This window comes from Delphinapterus leucas, chromosome 5 (assembly GCF_059928025.1).
Source record: "Delphinapterus leucas isolate spDelLeu-1000000601 "Yukka" chromosome 5, BTC_Dleu_Yukka2, whole genome shotgun sequence".
Taxonomy (NCBI): domain Eukaryota; kingdom Metazoa; phylum Chordata; class Mammalia; order Artiodactyla; family Monodontidae; genus Delphinapterus; species Delphinapterus leucas.
The window spans coordinates 130,172,813-130,197,673 of record NC_143133.1 but is presented as its reverse complement, the minus strand read 5'-3'; the positions used below and the strand labels follow the sequence as shown (position 1 = coordinate 130,197,673).

The 24,861-nt window shown below is 40.4% G+C and overlaps 1 protein-coding gene across 5 annotated transcripts in view; it reads right to left on the bottom strand.

The window, feature by feature from the left end:
- Positions 1-1,048: 1,048 nt before the first annotated feature.
- The window catches only part of SPARCL1 (SPARC like 1), a 54,063-nt gene continuing 30,250 nt past the window's right edge, over positions 1,049-24,861 (bottom strand). The window contains exons 2-11 of one of the 5 annotated variants that reach the window (XR_016393414.1): positions 21,036-21,206; positions 19,674-20,651; positions 18,315-18,387; positions 17,257-17,375; positions 16,905-17,025; positions 15,269-15,405; positions 13,014-13,162; positions 12,034-12,182; positions 11,275-11,468; positions 1,049-1,513 (exon numbers count right to left, since the gene is read on the bottom strand). Coding sequence is in view for 2 of the 5 variants with exons in the window: in XM_089912487.1 (XP_089768613.1) it covers positions 11,419-11,468; positions 12,034-12,182; positions 13,014-13,162; positions 15,269-15,405; positions 16,905-17,025; positions 17,257-17,375; positions 18,315-18,387; positions 19,674-20,651; positions 21,036-21,206 (1,947 nt within the window). In the remaining 3 variants the exon portion in view is untranslated. The other 4 variants (XR_016393412.1, XR_016393413.1, XM_022582279.3 and 1 more) reach the window with 4 other exon arrangements.

Here is a 24,861-nt window from a genome sequence, read left to right as displayed (position 1 = left end):
ACATTTCTTTGCAGGTACACGTAAAAACATTCTGAATTTTGGAATAATTCCTAAAATCATTTCTGTAGTTGGAAGAAATTATAAATAATGCTTAATTAGATTTTAATTAATCAAATTGAACTTAATTATTTAGACATGATCTGGTGTGATGTGGTCTGGTTAAGAACAAGTGACTCACTGAGCTAAGAAAAGACAATACAGTATGAAAGCTAACATACAATTTTGAAATTAATCAGAGATTATTCTGATAAAAAACAAACTCTTCCATAAGTGTCCTTCAGATAAAATTCCTGGGGGCATATTCTTTAAGTGACTATCACAGATAAGCCTCTCAACAACAACAAATTTTTGATTAGTTGAAAGAAAATAAAGACAATTGCACTGATATATTCCATTTCAGATAGGAAAATATGTGGGGACTTCCCTGGCAGTCCAGTGGTTTAGGACTCTGCACTTCTGCTGCAGGGGGCAAGGGTTCGATCCCTGGTTGGGGAACTAAGATCCCACATGCAGTGTGGTGGTGTGGCCAAAAAAAAAAAAAAAAGTGACCAAAGAAAGACAAATTTTCTCTTATGACACATTGTCTTGCTATCAAGTTATTCTAGTACTATTCACCTCTGACTACCTTGGACATCAAGACACTTCAGGGCTCTCCACTGTCTTTTATCTTTACATTCCCTTTATTCTGCGGACATGAAATGTGTAGAGATTTTGCTGGGCCTCCCTTTCCCCAGACACACATGCACGTCTGCACAAAAGCTAAAATTAGTTGCATCAAGCAGTGCACAATCACCCATATTTTAAATTGACTTTGGTGAAAAGCACTTGAATTCTTTTTTTTTTTTCTGTTTAAACTTAAATTATGACAAAAACCATTCATGAGCAACTACCATTTAACAACTGAATATTTGTTTCCCATAAGAAACAGCTCCCCAACCACTCATACCTTTTTTTTTAAGCAGTAGGGTCTAGAAAGCATGATTATAGTTTGATATGAAGTATGAGCCCTGGGTTGGTCTTTCACATATAATTGTTCAAGTAAATGACTGGAAATAAACTTGAGTAAACATTTGGATTTTTATTAGGATATTAAGATACTGAAAATAACACACATCAACAACAAAGAGGCTTATTTCACTTTTTTGAAGTGCACATGGTATTATGGACAAAATGAATTATTTTTTCGAGTTTTATAATCTTTAAGTATCTCATAAATGGATACAGAGTGATGAGTTAAACTCCTGTTCACAAACAGTGTACAATATTTTGCGTATATTGACTTTACTTAATTTTAAAGTTTCATTTCCAAAGTTAATGTTAAATGCCTGGTGCACATACTGTTATCAAGCAGTTACTCTCATTGTCGTCTCAGACATGCAAGCATATTGCTAAATATAAATCTACAAGTATCACACTGCATATACTTCAGAAGTGGTCAGGACAAAGGAGGAGGCTGGGTAGTTTGAGTTCTTTCAAATCTTAATTCAAAACAGGAGATTTTCATCTATGTCTTCTGTAAAAAACAAAAACAAAACATACTTTTAGAAAGTAGCCAGAGCAGTAATATAAACAATGTTAGACTAGGGGATCGGAGACCCCATCAATAAGGTGGTACGATGGTGGTTCTCAATCCTGGTAGGGCGTCAACATCACCTGTGAAGCTTTAAGAGCTATATATCCTTGGGCCTCACTCCTGCTCCACCCCGAATCAGCATCCCCATGGGTGGGCCAATGGCATGTATACATTTAGAAAGCTCTGCAGGTAGTTCTGATGTAGGGTTGAGAACCACTGATAGAGGAGGTTGAGGGGAAACCAGGCAATAAGTGCCAAGTATACTAATCTGTAAGGGTTGCTAAAATATAACCAAAATAAATAGAAGTATAGCGCCAGTTATGTCAAATTTCCAATCAAGTAATTGTCAAAGAACTTGTTGCCACACTAATGGAAGAAGACAGCATCCTCTGGGGGATATAAGACCACTCCTTAGCATTGTGGCCCACCCTTACTCAATAATTCTTGAGCAGATACCTAAAGCAGATTAATCTGAAACATACTACCCCGTCTGGGACACCAAGTAGTTTTCCTGCCCAATGTAAGTTTTCCTCTTGCCCCAAGAGAGGGAAAGATTACGGACTTTTGCTGTATTTCTTGTGAGCACTGGCTTCACTTGTAAAGTAGGGATAATAGTCTTCTTACTTATAAATTTACTCATATTGGCACTCATACGTTTTGTCTTCTTTTTTTTATATTATATTAAATTAAATTGATTTATTTTTATATGGCAGGTTCTTATTAATCTACTTTATACATATTAGTGTATATTTGTCAATCCCAATCTTCCAATTCATCCAACCACCACCACCACCTCCTCCTCCTCCCCCCAGCCCCGCCACCGCTTTCCCCCCTTGGTGTCCATACATTTCTTCTCTACATCTGTGTCTCTGTTTCTGCCCTGCAAACTGGTTCATCTGTACCATTTTTCTAGATTCCACATATATGCGTTAATATACAATATTTGTGTTTCTCTTTCTGACTTACTTCACTCTGTATGACAGTCTCTGGGTCCATCCACATCTCTACAAATGACCCAATTTCGTTCCTTTTTATGGCTGGGTAATATTCCATTGTATACATGTACCACATGTTTATCCATTCATCTGTCGATGGGTATTCAGGTTGCTTCCATGTCCTGGCTATTGTAAATAGTGCTGCAATGAACATTGGGGTGCATGTGTCTGTTTGAATTATGGTTTTCTCTGGGTATATGCCCAGTAGTGGGATTGCTGGGTCACATGGTAATTCTATTTTTAGTTTTTTAAGGGAACTGCATACTGTTCTCCATAGTGGCTGTATCAATTTACGTTCCCACCAACAGTGCAAGAAGATTCCCTTTTCTCCACACCCTCTCCAGCATTTGTTGTTTGTAGATTTTCTGATGACGCCCATGCTAACCAGCGTGAGGTGATACCTCATTGTAGTTTTGATTTGCATTTCTCTAATAATTAGTGATGTTAAGCAGCTTTTCATGTGCCTCTTGGCCATCTATATGTCTTCTTTGGAGAAATGTCTATTTAGGTCTTCTGCCCATTTTTTGATTCGGTTGTTTATTTTTTTGATATTGAGCTGCATGAGCTCAATATCCACTTCCTTCCATTACTCTAGGAGGTGGGTCAAAAAAGATCTTGCTGTGATATATGTCAAAGAGTGTTCTTCCTGTGTTTTCCTCTAAGAGTTTCATAGTGTCCAGTCTTACATTTAGCTCTTTAATCAATTTCGAGTTTATTTTTGTGTATGGTGTTAGGGAATGTTCTACTTTCATTCTTTTACATGTGGCTGTCCAGTTTTGCCAGCACCACTTATTGAAGAGACTGCCTTTTCTCCATTGTATATCCTTGCCTCCTTTGTCATAGATTAGTTGACCATAGGTGCATGGGTTTATCTCTGGGCTTTCTATCCTGTTCCATTGATCTATATCTCTGTTTTTGGGCCAGGAACATATTGTCTTGATTACTGTAGCTTTGTAGTATAGTCTGAAGTCAGCGAGTCTGATTCCTCCAGCTCCGTTTTCTTCCCCTCAAGATTGCTTTTGTGTCTCCATACAAATTTAAAAATTTTTTGTTCTAGTTCTGTAAAAAACGCCATTGGTAATTTGATAGGGATTTCATTCAATCTGTAGAATGCTTTGGGTAGAATAGTCATTTTCACAATATTGATTCTTCCAGTCCAAGAACATGCTATATCTCTCCATCTGTTTGTGTCATCTTTGATTTCTTTCATCAGTGTCTTATAGTTTTCGGAGTACAGGTATTTTACCTCCTTAGGTAGGTTTATCCCTAGGTATTTTGTTCTTTTTGTTGCAATGGTGACTGGGATTGTTTCCTTAATTTCTCTTTCTGATCTTTTATTGGTAGTGTATAAGAATGCAATGAAGAACCTTGCCAAATTCATCAATCAGCTCTAGTAGTTTTCTGGTGGCATCTTTAGGGTTTTCTATGTATAGTATCACATCATCTGCAAACCGTGACAGCTTTACTTCTTCTTTTCCAATTTGTATTCCTTTTATTTCTTTTTCTTCTCTGATTGCCATGGCTAGGACTTCCAAAACTATGTTGAATAACAGTGGCGAGAGTGAACATCCTTGTCTTGTTCCTGATCTTAGAGGAAATGCTTTCGGTTTTTCACCATTGAGAATGACGTTTGCTGTGGGTTTGTCATATATGGCTTTTATTATGTTGAGGTAGGTTCCCTCAATGCCCACTTTCTGGAGAGTTCTTATCATAAATGGGTGTTGAATTTTGTCAACAGTTTTTTTTCTGCATCTATTGAGATGATCATATGGTTTTTATTCTTCAATTGGTTAATATGGTTTTTCACATTGATTGATTTGTGTACATTGAAGATTCCTTGCATCCCTGGGATAAATCCTCCTTGATCATGGTGTATGAATCTTTTAATGTGCTGTTGGATTCCGTTTGCTAGTATTTTGTTGGGGATTTTTGCATCTATATTCATCAGTGATATTGGTTTGTAATTTTCTTTTTTTGTAGTATCTTTGGTTTTAATATCAGGATGATGGTGGCCTTGTACAATGAGTTTGGGAGCGTTCCTTCCTCTGCAGTTGTTTGGAAGAGTTTGAGAAGGATGGGTATTAGCTCTTCTCTAAATGTTTGATAGAATTCACCTGTGAAGTCATCTGGTCTTGGACTTTTGTTTGTTGTAAGGTTTTTAATCACAGTTTCAATTTCATTACTTGTGATTGGTCTATTCATGTTTTCTATTTCTTCCTGGTTCAGTATTGGAAGATTATACCTTTCTAAGAATTTGTCCATTTCTTCCAGATTATCCATTGTATTAGCACAGAGTTGCCTGTAGTAGTCTGTTATGATGCTTTGTATTTCTGCAGTGTCCGTTGTAACTTCTCCTTTTTCATTTCTAATTTCATTGATTTGAGTCCTCTCTCTCTTTTTCTTGATAAGTCTGGCTAAAGGTTTATCAATTTTGTTTATCTTCTCAAAGAATCATCTTTTAGTTTTATTGATCTTTGCTATTGTTTTCTTTGTTTCTATTTCATTTATTTCTGCTCTAATCCTTATGATTTCTTTCCTTCTACTAACTTTGGGTTTTGTTCTTCTTTCTCTAATTGCTTTAGGTGTAAGGTTAGATTGTTTATTTGAGATTTTTCTTGTTTCTTGAGGTAGGTTTGTATTGCTATAAACTTCCCTCTTAGAACTGCTTTTGCTGCATCCCAAAAGTTTTGGATCATCGTGTTTTTGTTGTCATTCGTCTCTAGGTATTTTTTGATTTCCTCTTTGATTTCTTCAGTTATCTCTTGGTTATTTAGTAATGTATTGTTTAACCTCCATGTGTTTGTGTTTTTTACGTTTTTTTCCCTGTAATTGATTTCTAATCTCATAGTGTTGTGGTCAGAAAAGATGCTTGATATGATTTCAATTTTCTTAAATTTACTGAGGCTTGATTTGTAACCCAAGATGTGACCTATCCTGGAGAATGTTCCACGTACACTTGAGAAGAAAGTGTTATCTGCTGTTTTCAGATGGAATCTCCTATAAATATCAATTAAATCTATCTGGTCTATTGTGTCATTTAAAGCTTCTGTTTCCTTATTTATTTTTGTTTTGGATGATCTGTCCATTGGTGAACGTGAGGTGTTAAAGTCCCCTACTACTATTGTGTTACTGCCGATTTCCCCTTTTATGGCTGTTAGCATTTGCCTTATGTATTGAGGTGCTCCTATCTTGCATGCATAAATATTTACAATTGTTTTATCTTCTTCTTGGATTGACCCCTTGATCATTACGTAGTGTCCTTCTTTGTCTCTTGTAATAGTCTTTATTTTAAAGTTTAATTTTTCTGAAATGAGAATTGCTACTCTAGCTTTCTTTTGATTTCCATTTGCATGGAATATCTTTTTCCATCCCCTCACTTTCTGTCTGTACTTGTCCCTAGGTGTGAAGTGGGTCTCTTGTAGACAGCATATATATGGGTCTTGCTTTTGTATCCATCAGCCAGTCTATGTCTTTTTTTTGGAGCATTTAATCCATTTACATTTAAGCTAATTATCGATATGTATGTTCCTATTACCATTTTCTTAATTGTTTTGGCTTTGCTATTGTAGGTCTTTTCCTTCTCTTGTGTTTCCTGCCTAGAGAAGTTCCTTTAGCATTTGTTGTAGAGCTGGTCTGGTGGTGCTGAATTCTCTTAGCTTTTGGTTGTCTGTAAAGTTTTGATTTCTCCATCGAATCTGAATGAGATCCTTGCTGGCTAGAGTAATCCTGGTTGTAGGTTTTTCCCTTTCATCACCTTGAATATATTGTGCCACTCCCTTCTGGCTTGTAGAGTTTCTGCTGAGAAATCAATTATTAACCTTATGTACATTCTCTTGTATGTTGTTTGTCATTTTTCCCTTGTTGCTTTTAATAATTTTTCTTTGTCTTTAATTTTTGTCAGTTCGATTGGTATGTGTCTTGGCATGTTTCTCCTTGAATTTATCCTGTATGGGACTCTCTGCACTTCCTGGACTTGGGTGGCTATTTCCTTTCCCATGTTAGGGAAGTTTTCAACTATAATCTCTTCAAAAATTTTCTCGGGTCCCCTTTCTCTCTCTCTCTCTCTCTCTCTTTCTCGTCTTCTTCTGGCACCCCTATAATGCAAATGTTGGTGTGTTTAATGTTGTCCCAGAGGTCTCTTAGGCTGTCTTCATTTCTTTCTGTTCCTTTTTCTTTATTCTGTTCCATTGCAGTGAATTCCACCATTCTGTCTTCCAGGTCACTTATCCATTGTTCTGCCTCAGTTATTCTGCTATTGATTCCTTCTAGTGTATTTTTCATTTCAGTTATTATATTGTTCATCTCCGTTGGTTTGTTCTTTAATTTTTCTAGGTGTTTATTCTTTAATTCTTCTAGGTCTTTGTTAAACATTTCTTTCATCTTCTCGATCTTTGCCTCCATTCTTTTTCCGAGGTCCTGGATCATCTTTACTATCATTATTCTGAATTCTTTTTCTGGAAGGTTGCCTATCTCCAGTTCATTTAGTTGTTTTTCTGGGGTTTTATCTTGTTTATGCATCTGGTACATAGCCCTCTGCCTTTTCACCTTGTCTATCTTTCTGTGAATGTGGTATTCATTCCACAGGCTGCAGGATTGTAGTTCTTCTTGCTTCTGCTGTCTGCCCTCTGGTGGATGAGGCTACCTAAGAGGCTTGTGCAGGCTTCCTGATGGGAGGGACTGGTGGTAGGTAGAGCTGGGTGTTGCTCTGGTGGGCAGAGCTCAGAAAAACTTTAATCCGCTTGTCTGCTGATGGGTGGGGATGAGTTCCCTCCTTGTTGGTTGTTTGGCCTGAGGTGACCCTGCACTGGAGGCTACAGGCCCTTTGGTGGGGCTAATAGCAGACTCTGGGAGGGCTCACGCCAAGGAGTACTTCCCAGAACTTCTGCTGCCAGTGTCCTTGTCCCTGTGGTGAGCCACCGCTGCCCCCCGCCTCTGCAGAAGACCCTCCAACACTAGCAGGTAGGTCTGGTTCAGTCTCCTCTGGGGTCACTGCTCCTTCCCCTGGGTCCCAATGCGCACACTACTTTGTGTGTGCCCTCCAAGAGTGGAGTCTCTGTTTCCCCCACACCTGTCAAAGTCCTGCAATCAAATCCCACTAGCCTTCAAAGTCTGATTCTCTGGGAATTCCTCCTCCTGTTGCTGGACCCCCAGGTTGGGAAGCCTGACGTGGGGCTCAGCACCTTCACTCCAGTGGATGGACTTCTGTGGTATAATTGTTCTCCAGTTTGAGTCACCCACCTAGCAGTTATGGGATTTGATTTTATCATGATTGTGCCCCTGCTACTGTCTCATGGCACCTTCTCCTTTGTGGATGTGGTGTATATTTTTTGGTGAGTTCCAGTGTCTCCCTGTCGATGATTGTTCAGCAGTTAGTTGTGATTCCAGTGCTCTTGCATGAGCGAGTGAGGGCACGTCCTTCTACTCCGCCATCTTGCTGTCTTCTTTCTGTTCAGATGAGAGATGTCCCTCCCTGTTGACTTGGAGGCTAACCCTCTGCCTGTGCTCAGGATCTCTTCTGATCTCAGAATTCTCCCCTATTTTCCTCTTTTCTTCTTATATCCTCAATCTTTCCTTTTTTTTTTTTTTTTTTTTACCAGGCCCTTCCTATTAATGTATAAATATGCTGCATACCTAGCCTTGAGAACAGTGCCTGGTACTATGTAGACCACCAGTAAAGACTTGTTGCAGGAATGAATGCATGAATAAATGATAAGAGCTCAAGCCTCTTTTATTCTCAAAAATGCTTCCCTCAACTCTATATCCCTCTCTAGCTCATTCCCGCTTTCAAACCTTCACTCTTTAGCCTTTCTTATCTCCTCTTCTTTCTTATGTGTCTTGCTTCCATCTCTACCATTCCACAAAAACTGCTCTTCCAAGGCCATCCAGGGTATCCTTATTTCTACGTCCAATGAATATTCTCAGTCTTTTACCTTACTTGACATCTCAGCAGCATTTAGCACTGTGACCTCTTCCTCCTCTTTGAAACACCTCCTTAGATATGGCACTATCCTGTTTTTTTTTTTTTTTTTTTTTTCATTTTGCGGGCCTCTCACTATTGTGGCCTCTCCCGTTGGGGAGCACAGGCTCCAGACACGCAGGCTCAGCGGCCATGGCAGGCAAACTCTCAACCACTGCGCCACCAGGGAAGCCCACTATCCTCTTTTCTTTTTTCTTTCAGGAGACTTTTCATTCTGCTTCATGTACTCCTTCTTCCTCCTGTATCCATCATCTAGATGTTGTTCCTTGGTATTCAACCCAAAACCCTTTTCCATGTAACTCAGCACATTTTCCTAAGAAAATTAATTTCCTTCCCTGGTATCAATTATTTTCTGTATGCTCACAATCCCCACATTTGTATTTCAATTCCTAAATTCTGTCTTGAAAAGCAGACCCACATATCCAACTATCTTTTTTTTTCATTTTTATTTTCTTGGCAGTGCTGCACAGCCTGTGGGCTCTTAGCTCCCTGACCAGGGATCGAACCCCCGCCGCTTGCATTGCAAGTGCAGAATCTTAACCACTGGACCCCCAGGGAAGTCCCTCAACTATCAACTGTACGTTGTCACCCAGCGACTTCAAAATTTAATGTGTCCCAAATGGAATTTATCTTTTCCCCCCAAACCTGCTTCTGTTCTTGTGTTTTCTGTCTCAGTGGAAGGTACCTCTCCTCACCCTGCCTGGCCTGTGCCAGGAACCTAGGCATTGTACTTCTCTTCCTCTCAACCTAACTGCCTGCTTCCTGCCTCCACGTATTTCCTATGAAACACTGTCTTATTACTTCTGCATACTGTACATCTTGAATATGTTTATATTCTCAACTATATCTTGAATATATTGATATTTTAAAATATATTGGAATATGTTTACTTTTCTTTTTCCCTACTATAACTGCCCTAAATCAGGTTCTCATCAACTTTTGCCTGGGTTCACCACAACAGTTCTCTGGCTTATCCACAATGTAACCAAAAGAATCTTTCTTAAGTACAAATCCAGTGAAATCACTCCCTTGTTAAAAACCCTTTGGGGATCCTCCAGTACTGTGAGGATAATGTCTTTAACTGGCTTAGTAGGACCTGCATGATGTGACTCGTTTCCCCTGTTCGTCTAGCTTGAAAGGTTTTCCTAAAGATTAATGTGGATATATGTTAATCCACAGTATGTCATAGGCACTAAATAAATAAGACTCCTTCACCTCGTAATTGAATCCCATTTTTACACACAAGGAAAATGAGACTTGCTGAGGATAAGTGGCATGCCGTAATTTGCATAGCTAGTTAATAACAGAGCTGGAATATTTGAGCGCATCTAGTTCAGAGCAAAGGAGGCTAACATTCAGGACAACACTGGCTACAATTTATCTTGTCCTGTGGATTCCTCCGTCCTGAGGGAATACATTTGTATGCTTACAAATAGACATTTTTTTTCTTTCCCTAGCTGAATCCCAAAGCAGTAACTTGTTTACATGTCCTGACTGAATATTTAATATGTGCTTTACTGGCTTATTGTGTGATAATTCTTTCCCTTCCTCAAAATGTAATCATGGCCAAACCATGAACAAACAAGAACGTTAGGAGCTTTGCGAGTCACAGAATTTAAGCCCTTCCTGCTTCTCCCAGACAACCACCCAGCACAGGGCCTGAGTAGGCTCATATGCTGAAGAGCTGCCAGAAGTTTTGAAAGGAACAGTGAAGTGCAACTGGTTTCCTTAAATGGTCTCTTTAAATTTGCCTTTGGATCACTCCTTTAAAACCACGTGCCATGTAAAAGGGCATACATAAATATGTCCTGTCCCAGCTAAGTTTTTTTCTTGATAATGGTGGAGGGGAGGGGTGGGGCAGCTGTCCTTGGGTACATTTTATCTTTTCAACATGGGAATTGGAAAAAACATTGTTAGCCATTTTAAGGGATGTATATGAATTTGTAAGTACTGTGCTTATAGAATAGGTGTTAGAAAGGAAATTGGCATTATTTGCATGAGACTGGGTCTTAATTGCCTGTTAATTTCCTATTGATGTTAATAGGATGTAAACAGTATGGGGTCGACAGTCTCCACTCTGGCCCCCAATGATCCCCATCTCCTGTGGTCTCCTCCCACATTGTAGCAGGGTTAGACTGTGTGACAAACAGAATATGGCAGAAATATGTCACTCGTGAGATTAGTCCTACAGGGAACTGCGGCTTCTGTCTTGGACTCTCTTCTCTCTCTTTCTATCTCTGTCTCTGATCACTTGCTCTGGAGGAAACCAGATACCATGTCATGAGCAGTACTGTGCAAAGGACCACATGGTGAGGAACTGAAGCCTCCTACCAATAGCCATGTAAGTGAGCTTAGAGCAGATCCTAAGGCAGATCCATCCAGGTAAGGTCCTCCCAGATTCCTAATCCTTAGAAACGTTGAGAGAGATTTTAAGCTTCTAATCTTTAGGGTAATTTGTTGTGCAGAAATGGACAACTAATACACAGAACTAGGTGCTTACAAAAAGATTCATTCTTTGCTCATTGCAGTTGTACTTATTTCACAGAATAACACTGTAGAGGAAAAGGACCTTTTCTGCTTATCTATTTATCAGTAAATAACTAAATCCTCATATTCCAACTCTTTCTTTCCAATTTCAAGCCATCATACATATGCATAAAGAATATTTTTAGAGTGAAGTTCACACAAGTTACCTCTTTTGGGGAAACTCTGACCTTTGATGAACTTACGTTTCTTTATTTCTGGGCTGCATAGTCATCCTACATATACGTATGTCGTGAACACGTGGGTAAAGCCTCTGCTTTACAGATCTGATGTTCGTTGTTGATTTACATTCTGTGAGCAGTTTTGATTGCTCATTGTTTGAACACCTTTCATATCTCGATTATTAAAAAACAGCCTTGCTCATAAAAATCAACTGTAACTTAGGAAAAGAAAAGGAAGTACATTAAGACATAACCTAGCAAAACAAATGTCTAAATTTAAATTCCTCCGCTGCAGGGGGAATTCCTTTTGGATTAAAGGAATAACACCTGGGCACAACTGGTGACAATCTTTAGTGTGTTGGTAATCAATTCTAAGATTCTTCTGGCATCTCCCATTTTCAGAATCAAGCTTGCTGTTTTACTCTTCACATATGATTTTTTAAAGTTTGGCCCAATACTCAGGTTAAGGAAGGATATAAAGTCCTTCCTTCCTTCCGGAGAAAGGTAGCCTTCGGAGATTTGGCGCAGCTCTCTGGATTCGCATCACTTTCTTAGGCTTAGCCAATTTCTGAGGCCTCGGTGTAGTTACCCCTTAAATATTCACCCTTGCTACACTTTGAAACAGAGATCATAAAGGGAGTAAGAAATAAGCTTGCAGTCTGCCACCCTGTGGTCTCTAGGTTTCAATTTGAACACACAGCAGGACCTGTCTATGAGGGCTGCGGGCTTAGGGCTTATCTGGAGAAGAGGACACCCCTCTCCCTGGGTTGATGATGAATTTACCTTCTTTAATTTCAAAGCAGTGACCCCACTCCTCCAGGGTGATGTGCTTATCCTTGTTGGGGTCACAGTCTTCAAAGAAGCGTGTTATGCAGTGTTCCAGGGGCACCAGAGATGCCCGCAAAGGAGCAAGCTCAGAGTGGGTCAAGACCCTGCAATGAGATAAATGGCAGCCAGTTAGCTGGGTTACTAACTTGTGTATGAAGAGCTAACTCTTACGATCACCAAGGGCATTTTTCTTCCCCAAGGCTGCTGAGGATGGCAAATAAGGAGTGCGTTCGTGAAGAGCTACAAATGAAATAAACGATTTGTGGGTAAGACAGACAGCTTTTGGGATGTCAATTCATAAGGTTTCCTCCTTCCCTAGGAACTATCCTCCCTCCACCCTAAATTTATAGGGCTGCATCCCAACAATCATGTTTATACAACCTGGCTCTTACCACCGGCCGTACCGGATCATTCCAGACGTAGGTGCTTAATCCAACTGGGGCCAATCAGATTAGCTTCAGAATTTAGGATCAAGAATGAGGAAGAGTGGAAAGAGCCTCTTGGGAGGCTGGACCCTAACGTGGAAACTTGGGAGCTTGTGGAATTGTGGCCATATTCTGTTATGGTCAAAGCAGCACTTTTCTTAAATTTTTTGGATGTGGACCATTTTTAAAGTCTTTATTGAATTTGCTACAATATTGCTTCTGTTGTATGTTTTGGTTTTTTGGCTGCGAGGCATGTGGGATCTTAGCTCCCTGCCCAGGGATCAAACCCACACCCCCTGCATTGGAAGGCGAAATCTTAACCACTGGACGGCCAGGGAAGTCCCTCAAAGCAGCTTTGTGTTTAGACTCATAACCGTATTTGCTTGACATTTCTGTGTTCTAAAATGGAACTGGGAAGTTTCGTAAATCTGTTTAGAATTCTTGGGTATAGATAACTAGACATTGTATCAGGGAGATGACCTAGTTAATGGGAAAGTGGAAAGTGTTTACCTGTCCCTAGGATGTTGATCCAGCTCACTGAACTGCCAGTGTACCGGATACACATACATGTGGTAGTTTTTCTTAAAGTCTCTTAAGAGAAGGTCAAGTGAGTGGTCCCCAGCCAGGAGTCTCTTTTCATCCAGGTAAATTTTCTTGACCTGAGATTAGGAAGGGAGATGATCATTAGAGAATCAGACAAGTGTAAAGGAATTATCACTTGCTAAACTTTACTTGAAGAGTATTCCTAACATGACAGAGGAAAACAAAACCAGAATGTTATTTGAGAACAAATTACATGCCTTCTAATCAACACTACAGCTTTCTGCATAGAATAACAGCTAACATTTAAAAAACCCTGGGGTTTTCAGAAGAAGTTTAAGACTTTGTTTGATCTTTTAACCAAGTGATGTTCCTCATATTTCTTAAAACTATGAAAAGGTTTTAATGAAAAGGGCTGAACAGACCTGGACAAAATTGTTCATTTGTTGGTGAAAAGTTCTGTTCTCCCCCACTGGCATACTCCATTCTTTTTTCTGTTAAGATTTATTATTAATTAATTAAACTTATTTTTGGCTGCATCAGGTCTTAGTTGAGGCACGTGGGCTCTTCATTGTGGTGCGCAGGCTTCTCCCTAGCTGTGGCGTGGGCTCTGCAGCTGTGGCGTGCCAGTTCCAGGGTGCATGGGCTCTGTAGTTTGCGGCACTCGGGCTCTAGTTGAGGCGTGTGAGCTCAGTAGTTGTGGCGTGCGGGCTTAGTTGCACCGTGGCATGTGGGATCTTAGTTCCCTGACCAGGGATCAAACCTGCGTCCCCTGCATTGGAAGACGGATTCTTTACCCCTGGACCACCAGGGAAGCCCTGGCATACTCCATTCTTAATCCTTTATGTATTTCCGTCCAGTGCCTGCTGCGGCTCAGGTCAGCCCTGGCGTGATGCTGCTTGACACCCCTATTGAAATTTCCCTGTTTTGTATCTAATGCTCTCAAGGCTGTCTGTGGCAATGTGTTGTTAAAGAGAGAGGATAGAAATTATTTAGGGGCAATGCATATAAAACTACCAGCTTGTGACGTTACCAATTAGTGCACTGAGTAACTGAAAGCAATCAGAACAGAACTTCTACTTGTTCTCATGAACACATCTACCAATTTCCCTCCTTGTCACCATGCGTGAAATTCCTTCGCTCCTCATCTACTAAGCCCAGCCGCTCACTGGTGCTCAGAAGCTCACCCCTTCTCATCTACTCAAGAATACCCTGTGGCAGTTGGGGACCCTTCCTTCTTTACTGGATTATTTCCAGAGGCATACAAACATCCTCTGTCACCTCCCGCTGGTAGATAAGACCCTTGAACTCACATTCCTGTCCACCTGCCACCCATTTCACTTTCCCCTTTACAGCAAAGTGTCTTCTATACTTGCTGCTTTTACATCATTCCTCCTATTCTCTTTTGAACCCTATCCATTCGGGCTTTTCTCTTGCAAAAACAACTCCTGTCATGGTCAACTATGACTGTCATGTGCCAAATCAGGGGCCAACTCTCAGTCCCCATCTTAACAACCTGTAAACAGCATTTGACACAGTTAATGCACACCCCCCCTACATGTTTTTTTTTTTTTCTTTATAGCATGTTTCATCCCACCTGCCATTATGTTCATATTTGCATACATGTGTATATAAGTATATATCATCTCTTTGCCTAGAATGTAGGCTTATGAAGGCAGAGATTTTTGTTTGGTCCCTTGCTGTATTTCCAGCATGTAAATCAATTCCAGGTACCTGGTATGCACTCAGTAACTATCTGATGAATGAATTTTCCCTGGGAACTTCTAGGATTAATATTCTGCACTTTTTAATCTTAATATATTACTGACATTGTTAATAATGGATTTCCCTTATATCATAAATCTATGTCTGGCCTATAAAGGCAAAAAACACGTTTAGATTTAAATAATATGCCTGGGCCTGAACATATAAACGCTGAACTGAGGTTCACTTTGGTCAACAGAGTTTGCTCTAGGGATGAGTTCAAGAGCTCTTACTCGGGCCCCTGCCCTGCCTGTACGAATTGGGTGGTTTGGCTGTGTCCCAAACTTTGAGGCGTGAATAATGACCACTACTGTTCTGTTAATCCGTGGGTGTTAACAAGGTGTGGTTTCTGATATGCAGAGGAAGGGCTGATATACCCCTCCACCCTGCCCCGTCCCCTGACGCTTTTTTCCTCAAGCCCTGTAGACAGACGCTTAGGTAGCTGGCCGTGGATAACTTACTTTATTTCTCTGCTTCTCATTTAGATATCCAGCGTGCTCAGGGTTAGGTTCATAAAGCTGCATGAGGATATTCTTGAGCCAGTCTCTCATCCTTAGAGGAAACTGGGTCACTTCAAAGTCCGTACAAGCAGGAATAGCTGTTCCAGGCAGAAAGTAAATTGATTTTAATTTTGGGGTCTTACTCCGGTCCCAAGGAAAGTCCTCATAACAGGACGCTTGACAACTTCCGGTGACTGACAGCATCCTCACTGCCCCTCCATCACAACAGTGGTCCTTAACCCTGGCACCATAACAGAATTGCCAGGAGTGTTTTAGAAACATACCAGATGCCAGCTTCCTTTCAAAGAAATCCTGATTTGATTGATCTGGGGGTGGAGCCTGGGCATCAGGATGTTTTAAAAGCTCCAGAAGCAATTGTGATGTGCAGCCAGGGCTGAGAACCACTACTCTAGAATCAGAGAGTTGGAATTCAGAGGTGGAGGTCACAAGAGCTATTTATTAGGAGAAAAGAGCAGAAGGCAGCAGTTAGCTTATACTGTGGCAATAATGTTAAATCTCAGTGGCTTAAAGGAACAAACATTTTTTTTCAGGTTTATTGAAATATAACTGACATACCACCCTGTAAGTTTAAGGTGTGCAGCATAATGACTTGACATACATATATTGTGTAATGATTACCACAGTAATCATTAGTTTAGTTAAACGTCCATAACCTCATATAGTTAGCTTGAGTTTTTTATTTCCTTGTGGTGAGAACTGTCAGGATCTACTCTCTTAGCAACTTTCAAATATACCATATACAGCAGTGTTGACTAGTATGTCGTACATCACATCAAATGTTTATCTCTCCATCCTGCTACATGTCCCCTATAAGTTGGCAGGAGAGTTCTGCTCATCTGTTTCTCTGGGGCTCAGGATGGGGGAGACACCGCCATTCAGCATCATCTCAACACGAGCTGAAGACGGCATGGAGAGCCATACACCAGCTCTTAAATGCTCTGTCCAGAGCTCCCATGGATGATTCTTGCTCACATTGCACTGGACAAAGCAACTCATATGGCTGCATCTAACATCAAGGGGGCTGAGAAACTGAATCCTCTCATGTGTCTGGAAAGACAGGCGAGGTTAGTGAGCACTGCTAATGTGGAGAATCACTTAGCGACCAGGAGATCCAAACACAATTGAGAGTATCCTGGGGAAGGAAGACAATTTCAAAAACTTCTGGAGGACTATGCTGTCACTAAAACTTCTTGGCAAAGGCTTAGCTTTTGGAAGAGGACGACTAATTTAACAAAATTCCAATGATTCATCTCAGTTATTAAGCGGATAACATTATCATAGTGGTTCTGAACGCTGACTGCACATTACAATTGTCTCGGTTACTTTGAAAACAAGTGAAAAAACAATGCCAAGGTTCCAACCCAGTCCAATTAAATCAGAATCTGTTACAGTTAAAGCCTGGACATTATTCTTCTAATTTTTAAAAAAGTCTTCCCAGTTATTTTAATGAGCAGCCTGGATTCAGAGCTACATTAACTTCTTGCTATTGTCGTCTGCATATATATGAGTACATACATATATGTATATAATTCAGATTCACCCAGAACACTTTCAGCAGTGGTGGTTAGACTCTTACATTTGCAGGCTCCAAAGTAATCCAGCTGCAGTTGGTGCCCCTTTTTGGTCCCCTCCAATCTGCACTTAGTAGCAAAGAGATGGCAGGAGCTGGCATAGGTCTGATTGTCAGTGCCACAAACCTAAGAAAGACAAGTAGGAGAAAAACCTCAGGCTTGGGAATGTTCATTGGGAAAACACTCTGTTCCTCAAAGTCTAATGAACTTCTGTTTCTATTGACTGTTGTTTAAATATTAGATGATAACCTGGGCATTCACTTTTTTTCTTTAACAAAAGATTTCAACTGCAAATTACTTTCATTCAAATCACTAACTGTTTGATGTCCCTTAAAGACCATTTTGTAGAAGCCTTACTTGGTCAAGGAGTTTTGTAGGAGGACAAGTCGCTGGATCTTGGCAAGCACAGTGGGGTTTTCCCTGTTGATCAGCCTTGCAGACGTGTCCTCTTTTACACTGGAAGTTCATGCAAGAATCTAACAGAAAAGTTTAGACAGGAAACATGGACAAAGCTAAAGTGAGTACGTAAACTCAAATTCATCCAGACAGTTCCATTTCCATGAATAAGAGAAAATTTGGGAAAACATTAGAAGCCTTTTTAATGGATGCGTTAATTTTCAGGTGGGACCCTCTGGCTCCAGACTATTTTGCATAATAGTCTAGATTTCTTTGCAGTTTGGATTGGGGATTTAAAAAGAACAAACAACTTTTCTTGACCTGCCGGCAATGGTCATAGTCTGACGTCTACAGAGCAGTGCTGTGCAAGTTGGTCAAAAGTTAAATAAGCCACGAGAATTTTTATGGTTGAAATTCAAAATTTTGTGACTGGGGTATGTGATTAAGAATTAGGTCTTGGGCTTCCCTGGTGGCACAGCGGTTGAGAGTCTGCCTGCCGATGCAGGGGATGCGGGTTCGTGCCCCGGTCCGGGAAGATCCCACATGCCGCGGAGCAGCTGGGCCCGTGAGCCATGGCCGCTGAGCCTGTGCGTCTGGAGCATGTGCTCCGCAAAGGGAGAGGCCACAACAGTAAGAGGCCCAGGTACCGCAAAAAAAAAAAAAAAAAAAGAATTAGGTCTTTATTAAATATGGGATCTCAATTCTAAGTTATGGATTTGAGTGTAAATAAGGTAGAATCAATTTTTCTTCTTCGAAGCAAAAGGACTTAGAGAAAAAGAATTCTAGCTTTTGCAGTAACATTGCAACCGGATTTCCAGTTTGTAAACTGTTACCACAGTTGTAGATCAAATGTGCACACGAGAATGTCAACAATTTATGGGAGCATTTCCTTGGGGAGGAGTAGGGAGAGGAAAAATTCTGTGCAGTAGTCACAAATGAAGGCGTGGGGATAGCCCAACATAGCCCATTCCATCTCTCTCCTCATATAGTCACAGTCTGCTTGCTTAGCCCGTACTCACCGACACTGTGCACCCTTGTGTTGCCTTCAGTTGAACGGTCATCTTCATTCAGTGAGCTTTCTGCTTTCTTGGCCTTTATAATAACAAGGGCAGAAGTTGAAGTCTATTTTAGGGAAAGCCTTTACATAATTTATATTTCCACTGTGCGTACCTTCACAGATCTTTTCATACTCCAATCGTTTCAGATCTCAGAAGGAGAAGACACCAGCCGCAGCCGTGGAAATAGACAGTAACCCTCTGAGAACAGGAGCCATTTCTATCTTTATGAACTGGGTTCAGTGCTATATCTCTGGGGATTACCCAATAAACATTGGAACTAACATCAGAAGTGAAGTTCGAACCTCCCCTTTGGTTTGGGAAAACAGTAGAAATGTGGTATTACCATGTGATTCTATAGTTAAGACATGATTACATTAGTAATCTCTGTGACGCTATTGGGAAACGTTTCTTACCAGGTTTCTAAAATGCAAGAAAACTCCTGCCTTAGAATGGCAGCAGAGTTCTCAGGAATCGAAGTTAGTATTCACCTTGCCCACCAAAAGCTGTGCTAGGTGCTCCTGGTGGGTGGCTGCCAGAGTTTTGCATGAAAGCTCCAAATGATTAAACAACCAAATAGCAATATATTTCTTCCCTTCCCTCACCCTGTTGCCGTTTCCTGATTATCATTTTGGTGTGTGTTTGCTTCATAAAGCTGTAGCTGAAGTCTTTGTTCTTTGCCTTTATAGCTAAATCAATAAACATTGCTGTATCTCTTACGTTATTATGTTAGAGGCATTTTGCTAGACATTGGTGATCAACTTGACTATGACCTGGCACCTGCTATCAAGGCATGAGAGCAGCAGTTGTCATGCCTCCCATCCCTCTTATCTATCAGAATTTACCACTCTAGTTAGTGCCAGGGACGTTCAACTGCCGGTATCTGCATCTCTGTGCCTGGAAAACCACGACACTCTATATGGCCTGCTCAAGGACAGACTGGAAGTGCTGGGGAATTCACACCTCTCCTAGTAATCCTCAGCTTATATAAAAGCCATAGGTCCCTCACTCTCCAAAGGGGCTAATTCAGAGGAATGTGCTTTCCATGGCTTTAATTATGTACCGTTGATTAGCTTCCTTTGTTCCCTGAACTTCTCAAACAAACTGCACTAAAATCCAAGATATGCTTCTAGGGGAACCCAAATAAAACAGGCATTTTCAGACTAATGATGGAGATGTAGAGAAAAATAAATAATTATAATATATTTTAGTAACGTACTAAGAGATGAGCACGTGGGATTGCAAGAGCACAGAGAAAGGTCATGGCTATTTTCTGAAAAGCTAACCACTTTATCAGACAAGCATCATTGTAAACAATCTCACCCCTCGGTTTTCTGCAGGTTCGCTGGTATCTACATTCTCATTCTCACGTGCTTTTTCTCTTTGCTCCTCATATTTAATGGGATAGTAATTGGATTGAGCTCTTTCATTCTCCAGGAAAGCCTCGCTTGGGTTGAAGTACTCCTCACTCGCATTGCGCCTGGGGCCATCATCGCCGTCGTCATCACTCCCATGATTTCTGAGCTTGATGTTACCGTCCGTAGGCTCCACCAGCGAAGGCTCAGAAAGAGTCTTTTTGTCCATCTCCTCATGGTTGCTGATAACTTCAAGGCCAGGCTGTCCTTCTCGGCTCTGCCATTCTTTATCTTGATTGGGCTTACTGATTTTTGATGCAGTTTCCTCTTCCATTTCTGCATTGGAGTTTTCCTCTTCTTGTTCTTGGCCACCCTGTTCAAATTCATCTTTCTGCATCTTGCTTACTTGAGTTGGTTGATAGGAATCTTCCAAAATGTCATCAGACTGTGTACTGTCTTCTTCCTGATTGCTGGTAGAATGCTGCTCGGGAACTTCTCTCTCCCTTTCTTGGTTATCATTGTGGGTACCAGTTTTACCTGGCTCTCTCTCATCTCCATTTGGGATATTTGGACCCTGCTCTTGGTTTCCTTGAACACTTAGGTCTTGGCTATGTTTGCTGCTCCCGTTCAACTGAGGATGTGAGTCATTTATAGGTTGTCCTTGGTTTTCCTCTGTCTCTGTGATGCTTTCTTGTTGATTAGAATCTACAATGGAACTAACATCATGACCAAAGAATCTCTCGGGGAGTTTTTCCTTTGGAGGCTCACTCATATCTTCTTTTAGGTCCAGTGTACCTTCAGTTGGTGTATACTCCAAATTCTCAATTAAGTCACTTTCACTTTTCTCTTGATCCTGTAATCCCAGGTGTTGGCTGTAACTCTGGTCCTGATCTGCTGACTGGTCATGGTTTTCCTCCTCTGACTTTAGTACTGAAGATTTTTCAGGCTAAAAAGAAAAAAGTTTATCCTTGAAACAAATGATTATGTCATATCTACATCATATTTACAATTCATAAGCCAACATTGAATATTTCTTAATTCTTTTTCTTCACATAACGTCTGATAAACTTACTTTTGATGTTCTTCACATTCGATAGCTACAAGTTTAACCTGAACTTGAATTTTTTGAAATAAAACAATTATGTAGCACTTCAGCCCAAGAAGTAAAACTCATCAATCCTCACAATTCTGTTAGAGATTGGAGGCAGTTGATGTGATCATCATCTTAAAAAAAATTAAACGAGTGAATCAGGTAGTCTCTTTGACCACGCTTTAGAATTGAGACCTTGAGAGACAAAAGTCTGTACTAGTATAACCATGTTACTTTTACCTTATGAGTGGGATGGTCTTCTATGGATACTTCAGTTTCATTTTCTGCATCTTCGGCCCTTACGGTGGGGATTGCAGCGTGCTCAGATGTTACCAACATTTCAGCCTGTTGGAAGGAACTCAGGGAATCAGCAGTTGGGTTGGAATGATCAGATAGGAACCTTGCTTGTGTCTGAAAAAAATTAAAAACTGGTTTGTTATTCATGCCTAAATGTTGTTTAAAATTTCCAGCTACTTTTTTCTTGTCATCATTGTTAGTAGTAATATATTTCATTTATAACATCAGTTAAAAGATATTCTCTAGAATTTTTAAAGATACAAGCAAATAGTCAGAATATAATCTTAAGTGAAAACAAAATCCCAATCATGATGAAGAAAGAGTTATATATGCATAGAATGGGGGAAGATAGGGCCAAAATGATTTCAATAATAGCAACCTTTGATTTTTGGAATTATTTTCTGTGTTTTTAAAACTTTTACAAAGCATTTGTACTTTATAATTTTGAAAAATGTTGTTTAGCATAAAGTTGAAATCAAATTAACCATAGGCTATAGCACTGTGCATTTTCTTAAATTAACTTTTAAGTACTCACTGATAATTAGCAGGAAAAGTTATAAACCCTTTATTCAATTTTTGCATACTTTCCTAACTCTATCAGTCTTATATTCATCAGGAAATCATGTAGTAAAAAAATAATTTAATCTTGAACTAATTGAAAAACTGTATGAAACAGGACACCAAGTCTAGTAGGGCTGAACAGCTATGGAGTATTATTTCCTTTATAGGAATAGCTCTATTTCTAGCAAGACTGGAGGCATAGATGAAGAGCTGGGCGGTGATACATGATGGAGAAGTTGAACAACTGGACGTAGAGATAAGAGACCTTCCTTCAAGTCTTGACTCTGCTATTTACTATGTGTGGTGGTTTGACAAATTGTTCATCTGTACTCTCTCATCTCTCAAGGTGAGGTGAGCAGAAATATCAAGATAAGGCTATGTATACAAGACATTTTGTGAATTTTAAGGGGTAACCCAAGTGAAAAATTACTATTGCTAGTAGTAATATCACACAGTGGTAATAATATGAACTGTCTGATATCTTAGGCAGGTATTCATCACAGATCTTTATTAGAGAGATACTATGAACACTCATGTCAGACAGGTCCAGGTATAAGTATAAAACTCAGATTTTATTTGAATTAACTTGTCTTTACTCCATTACCAGGTCCTGTAGTGCTGATTATATAATGTAAAGAAAGTTATGGAGTACAGGATTTTATTGATTGATTTAATTTTAAAGTGAAATATAAATTACTTTTTTAAAGTTTTTATTTCATATTGGAGTATAGTTGATTAACAATGTTCTGTTAGTTTCAGGTGTACAGCAAAGTGATTCAGTTATACATATACATGTATCTATTCTTTTTCAAATTCTTTTCCCATTTAGGTTGTTACATAATATTGAGCAGAGTTTCCTGTGCTGTACAGTAGGTCCTTGTTGGTTATCTATTCTATTCTATTCTATTCTATTCTATTCTATTATTTATTTAGTTAGTTAGTCTTTGGCCACACCCCACAGCATGTGGGATCTTATTTCCCTGACCAGGGGTCAAACCCACGCCTTCTACATTGGAAGGCAGAGTCTTAACCACTGGACTGCTGGGGAAGTCCTGTATTGTTTTATTAATTTTTATTGGAGTATAGTTGCTTTACAATGTTGTGTTAGTTTCTGCTGTGCAGCAAAGTGAATCAGTTCTACGTATACATATCTCCACTCTTTTTAAGATTTCCTTCCCATTTATGTCACCACAGAGCACTGAGTAGAGTTCCCTGTGCTCTACAGTAGGTTCTCATTAGTTACCTATTTTATACATAGTTGTGTATATATGTCAGTCCCAATCTCCCAATTCATCCCTCCACCCCCAGGATTTGTTTTAGATGTGGTTTCTTCTCTTGCTTCTTATTACCTTTTAAACTAAAAGGAATAATCATATTTGAAAAAATTTCCAGAGAAGCCATTTTTAAGAGGAGCATGGGGAAAGAACGGTGGCCAGTTTGGCAAGTTGCTGGCAGGGGCCTGATGGAGGATAATAGTGGAGGAGACTTTCGGCTTATTAATGGAGAACTGCTCCCTGTCTCTGCACCCTTCTTCCTCCACTCCCCCTCAGCAAGCTGGAAGAAATGCAACAGCTTATCTTTCAGAAACACAGCAGCTTATCTTTCAGAAATTTTCAGAAAGTGAAATTCTGTTTCATTATTCTCTCCACATGTAACAACATACCCTCTGGAAATCTGTGTGGTTTCTCTGAACCATACAGAACTCACTTATTTCTGGAGAATTCAGGCAGGCAGGGAAAATGATACAAGATTTTTAACAGGTATATCCTTTGAGAAGATACTTAGTTTTTTTTTTGTTTTTTTTTTTGCGGTACGCGGGCCTGTCACTGTTGCGGCCTCTCCCGCTGCGGAGCACAGGCTCCGGATGTGCAGGCTCAGCGGCCATGGCTCACGGGCCCAGCCGCTCCGTGGCATGTGGGATCCTCCCGGACCGAGGCACGAACCCGTGTCCCCTGCATCGGCAGGCGGACTCTCAACCACTGCGCCAACAGGGAAGCCCGATACTTAGTTTCTTAACACGGAACTGAGTCTATGAAAAATATTTTCCTAGCAGGGAAACATCTGGAACATGTCTATATGCAGGCGTGTCATTCAAACATTTAGTTCAAAGACCCTTTTGATGCTTGTTTACATAGTGGCGACAGCTGCAAGGGCAAACTGCATTTTCAAGAGAAAACAATGGTCCTGTGGGAACTTCTCTCTGTGCTGAACATATTAATTATTCCACTTCTGTAATTTCAGAGGAGAATTTATAATTACAGCTGGAGTAGCTCCTCGTTACTTAAGCATGATTCTTAGCAGTGCTCACAAATTCTTTTTTCTAAGAACTACTTGGTCTGGGTGGCATGGTGTTTATCCTTGCTGACACATCTGTCAACCAGAAGCTATCCAAAAAGCAAGGACAGGGACTTCCCTGGTGGTCCAGTGGTAAAGAATTTGCCTTACAATGCAGAGTACACGTGTTCGATCCCTGCTCAGGGAACTAAGATCCCACATGCCGCGGGGCAACTAAGCCCGCGTGTAGCAACTACTGAGCTCACACGCCTCAACTAGAGCCCGTGTGCCGCAAACTACAGAGCCCATGCGCTCTGGAACCGGCATGCCACAACTGCAGAGCCCACGCCACAACTAGAGAGAGGACTGAGTACCACAACGAAGAGCCCAAGTGCCGCAAGTAAGACCTGATGCAGCCAAAAAGAAAATAAATAAATAAATCTTAAAAAAAAAAAAATGGAGTATGCCAGTGGGGAAGAGCAGAACTTTTCACTAACCAATGAACAATTTTGTCTCACATGCCTCACCTAGAGCCCATGTGCTGCAAACTACAGAGCCCCCGTGTCCTGGAGCTCGCGCACCACACAACTAGTGAAGAGAAAACCTGCACGCCACAACTAGAGAGAAGCCCGTGCACCACAAAGAAAGATCCCGCGTGCTGCAACTGAGACCCGACGCAGTCAAAAATAAATAAAATATATAAATAAAAAATAAATCTTTAAACAACAACAAAAGCAAGGACAGACTCTTAGACGTAGTAGAGAGGGAAGGAGAGAAGGAACAAGAGATAAATTGCTTTGTCTATTTCAAGGAGGTTGATTCATCCATTTGGTGAAAAGGAAAAAATGGCACAAATCCTTTAGTCTGATTAAGGATGATATGGATCCTTGGGGAGATATCCAAATGATCATCCAAGCTACGGTCCCATTAAATC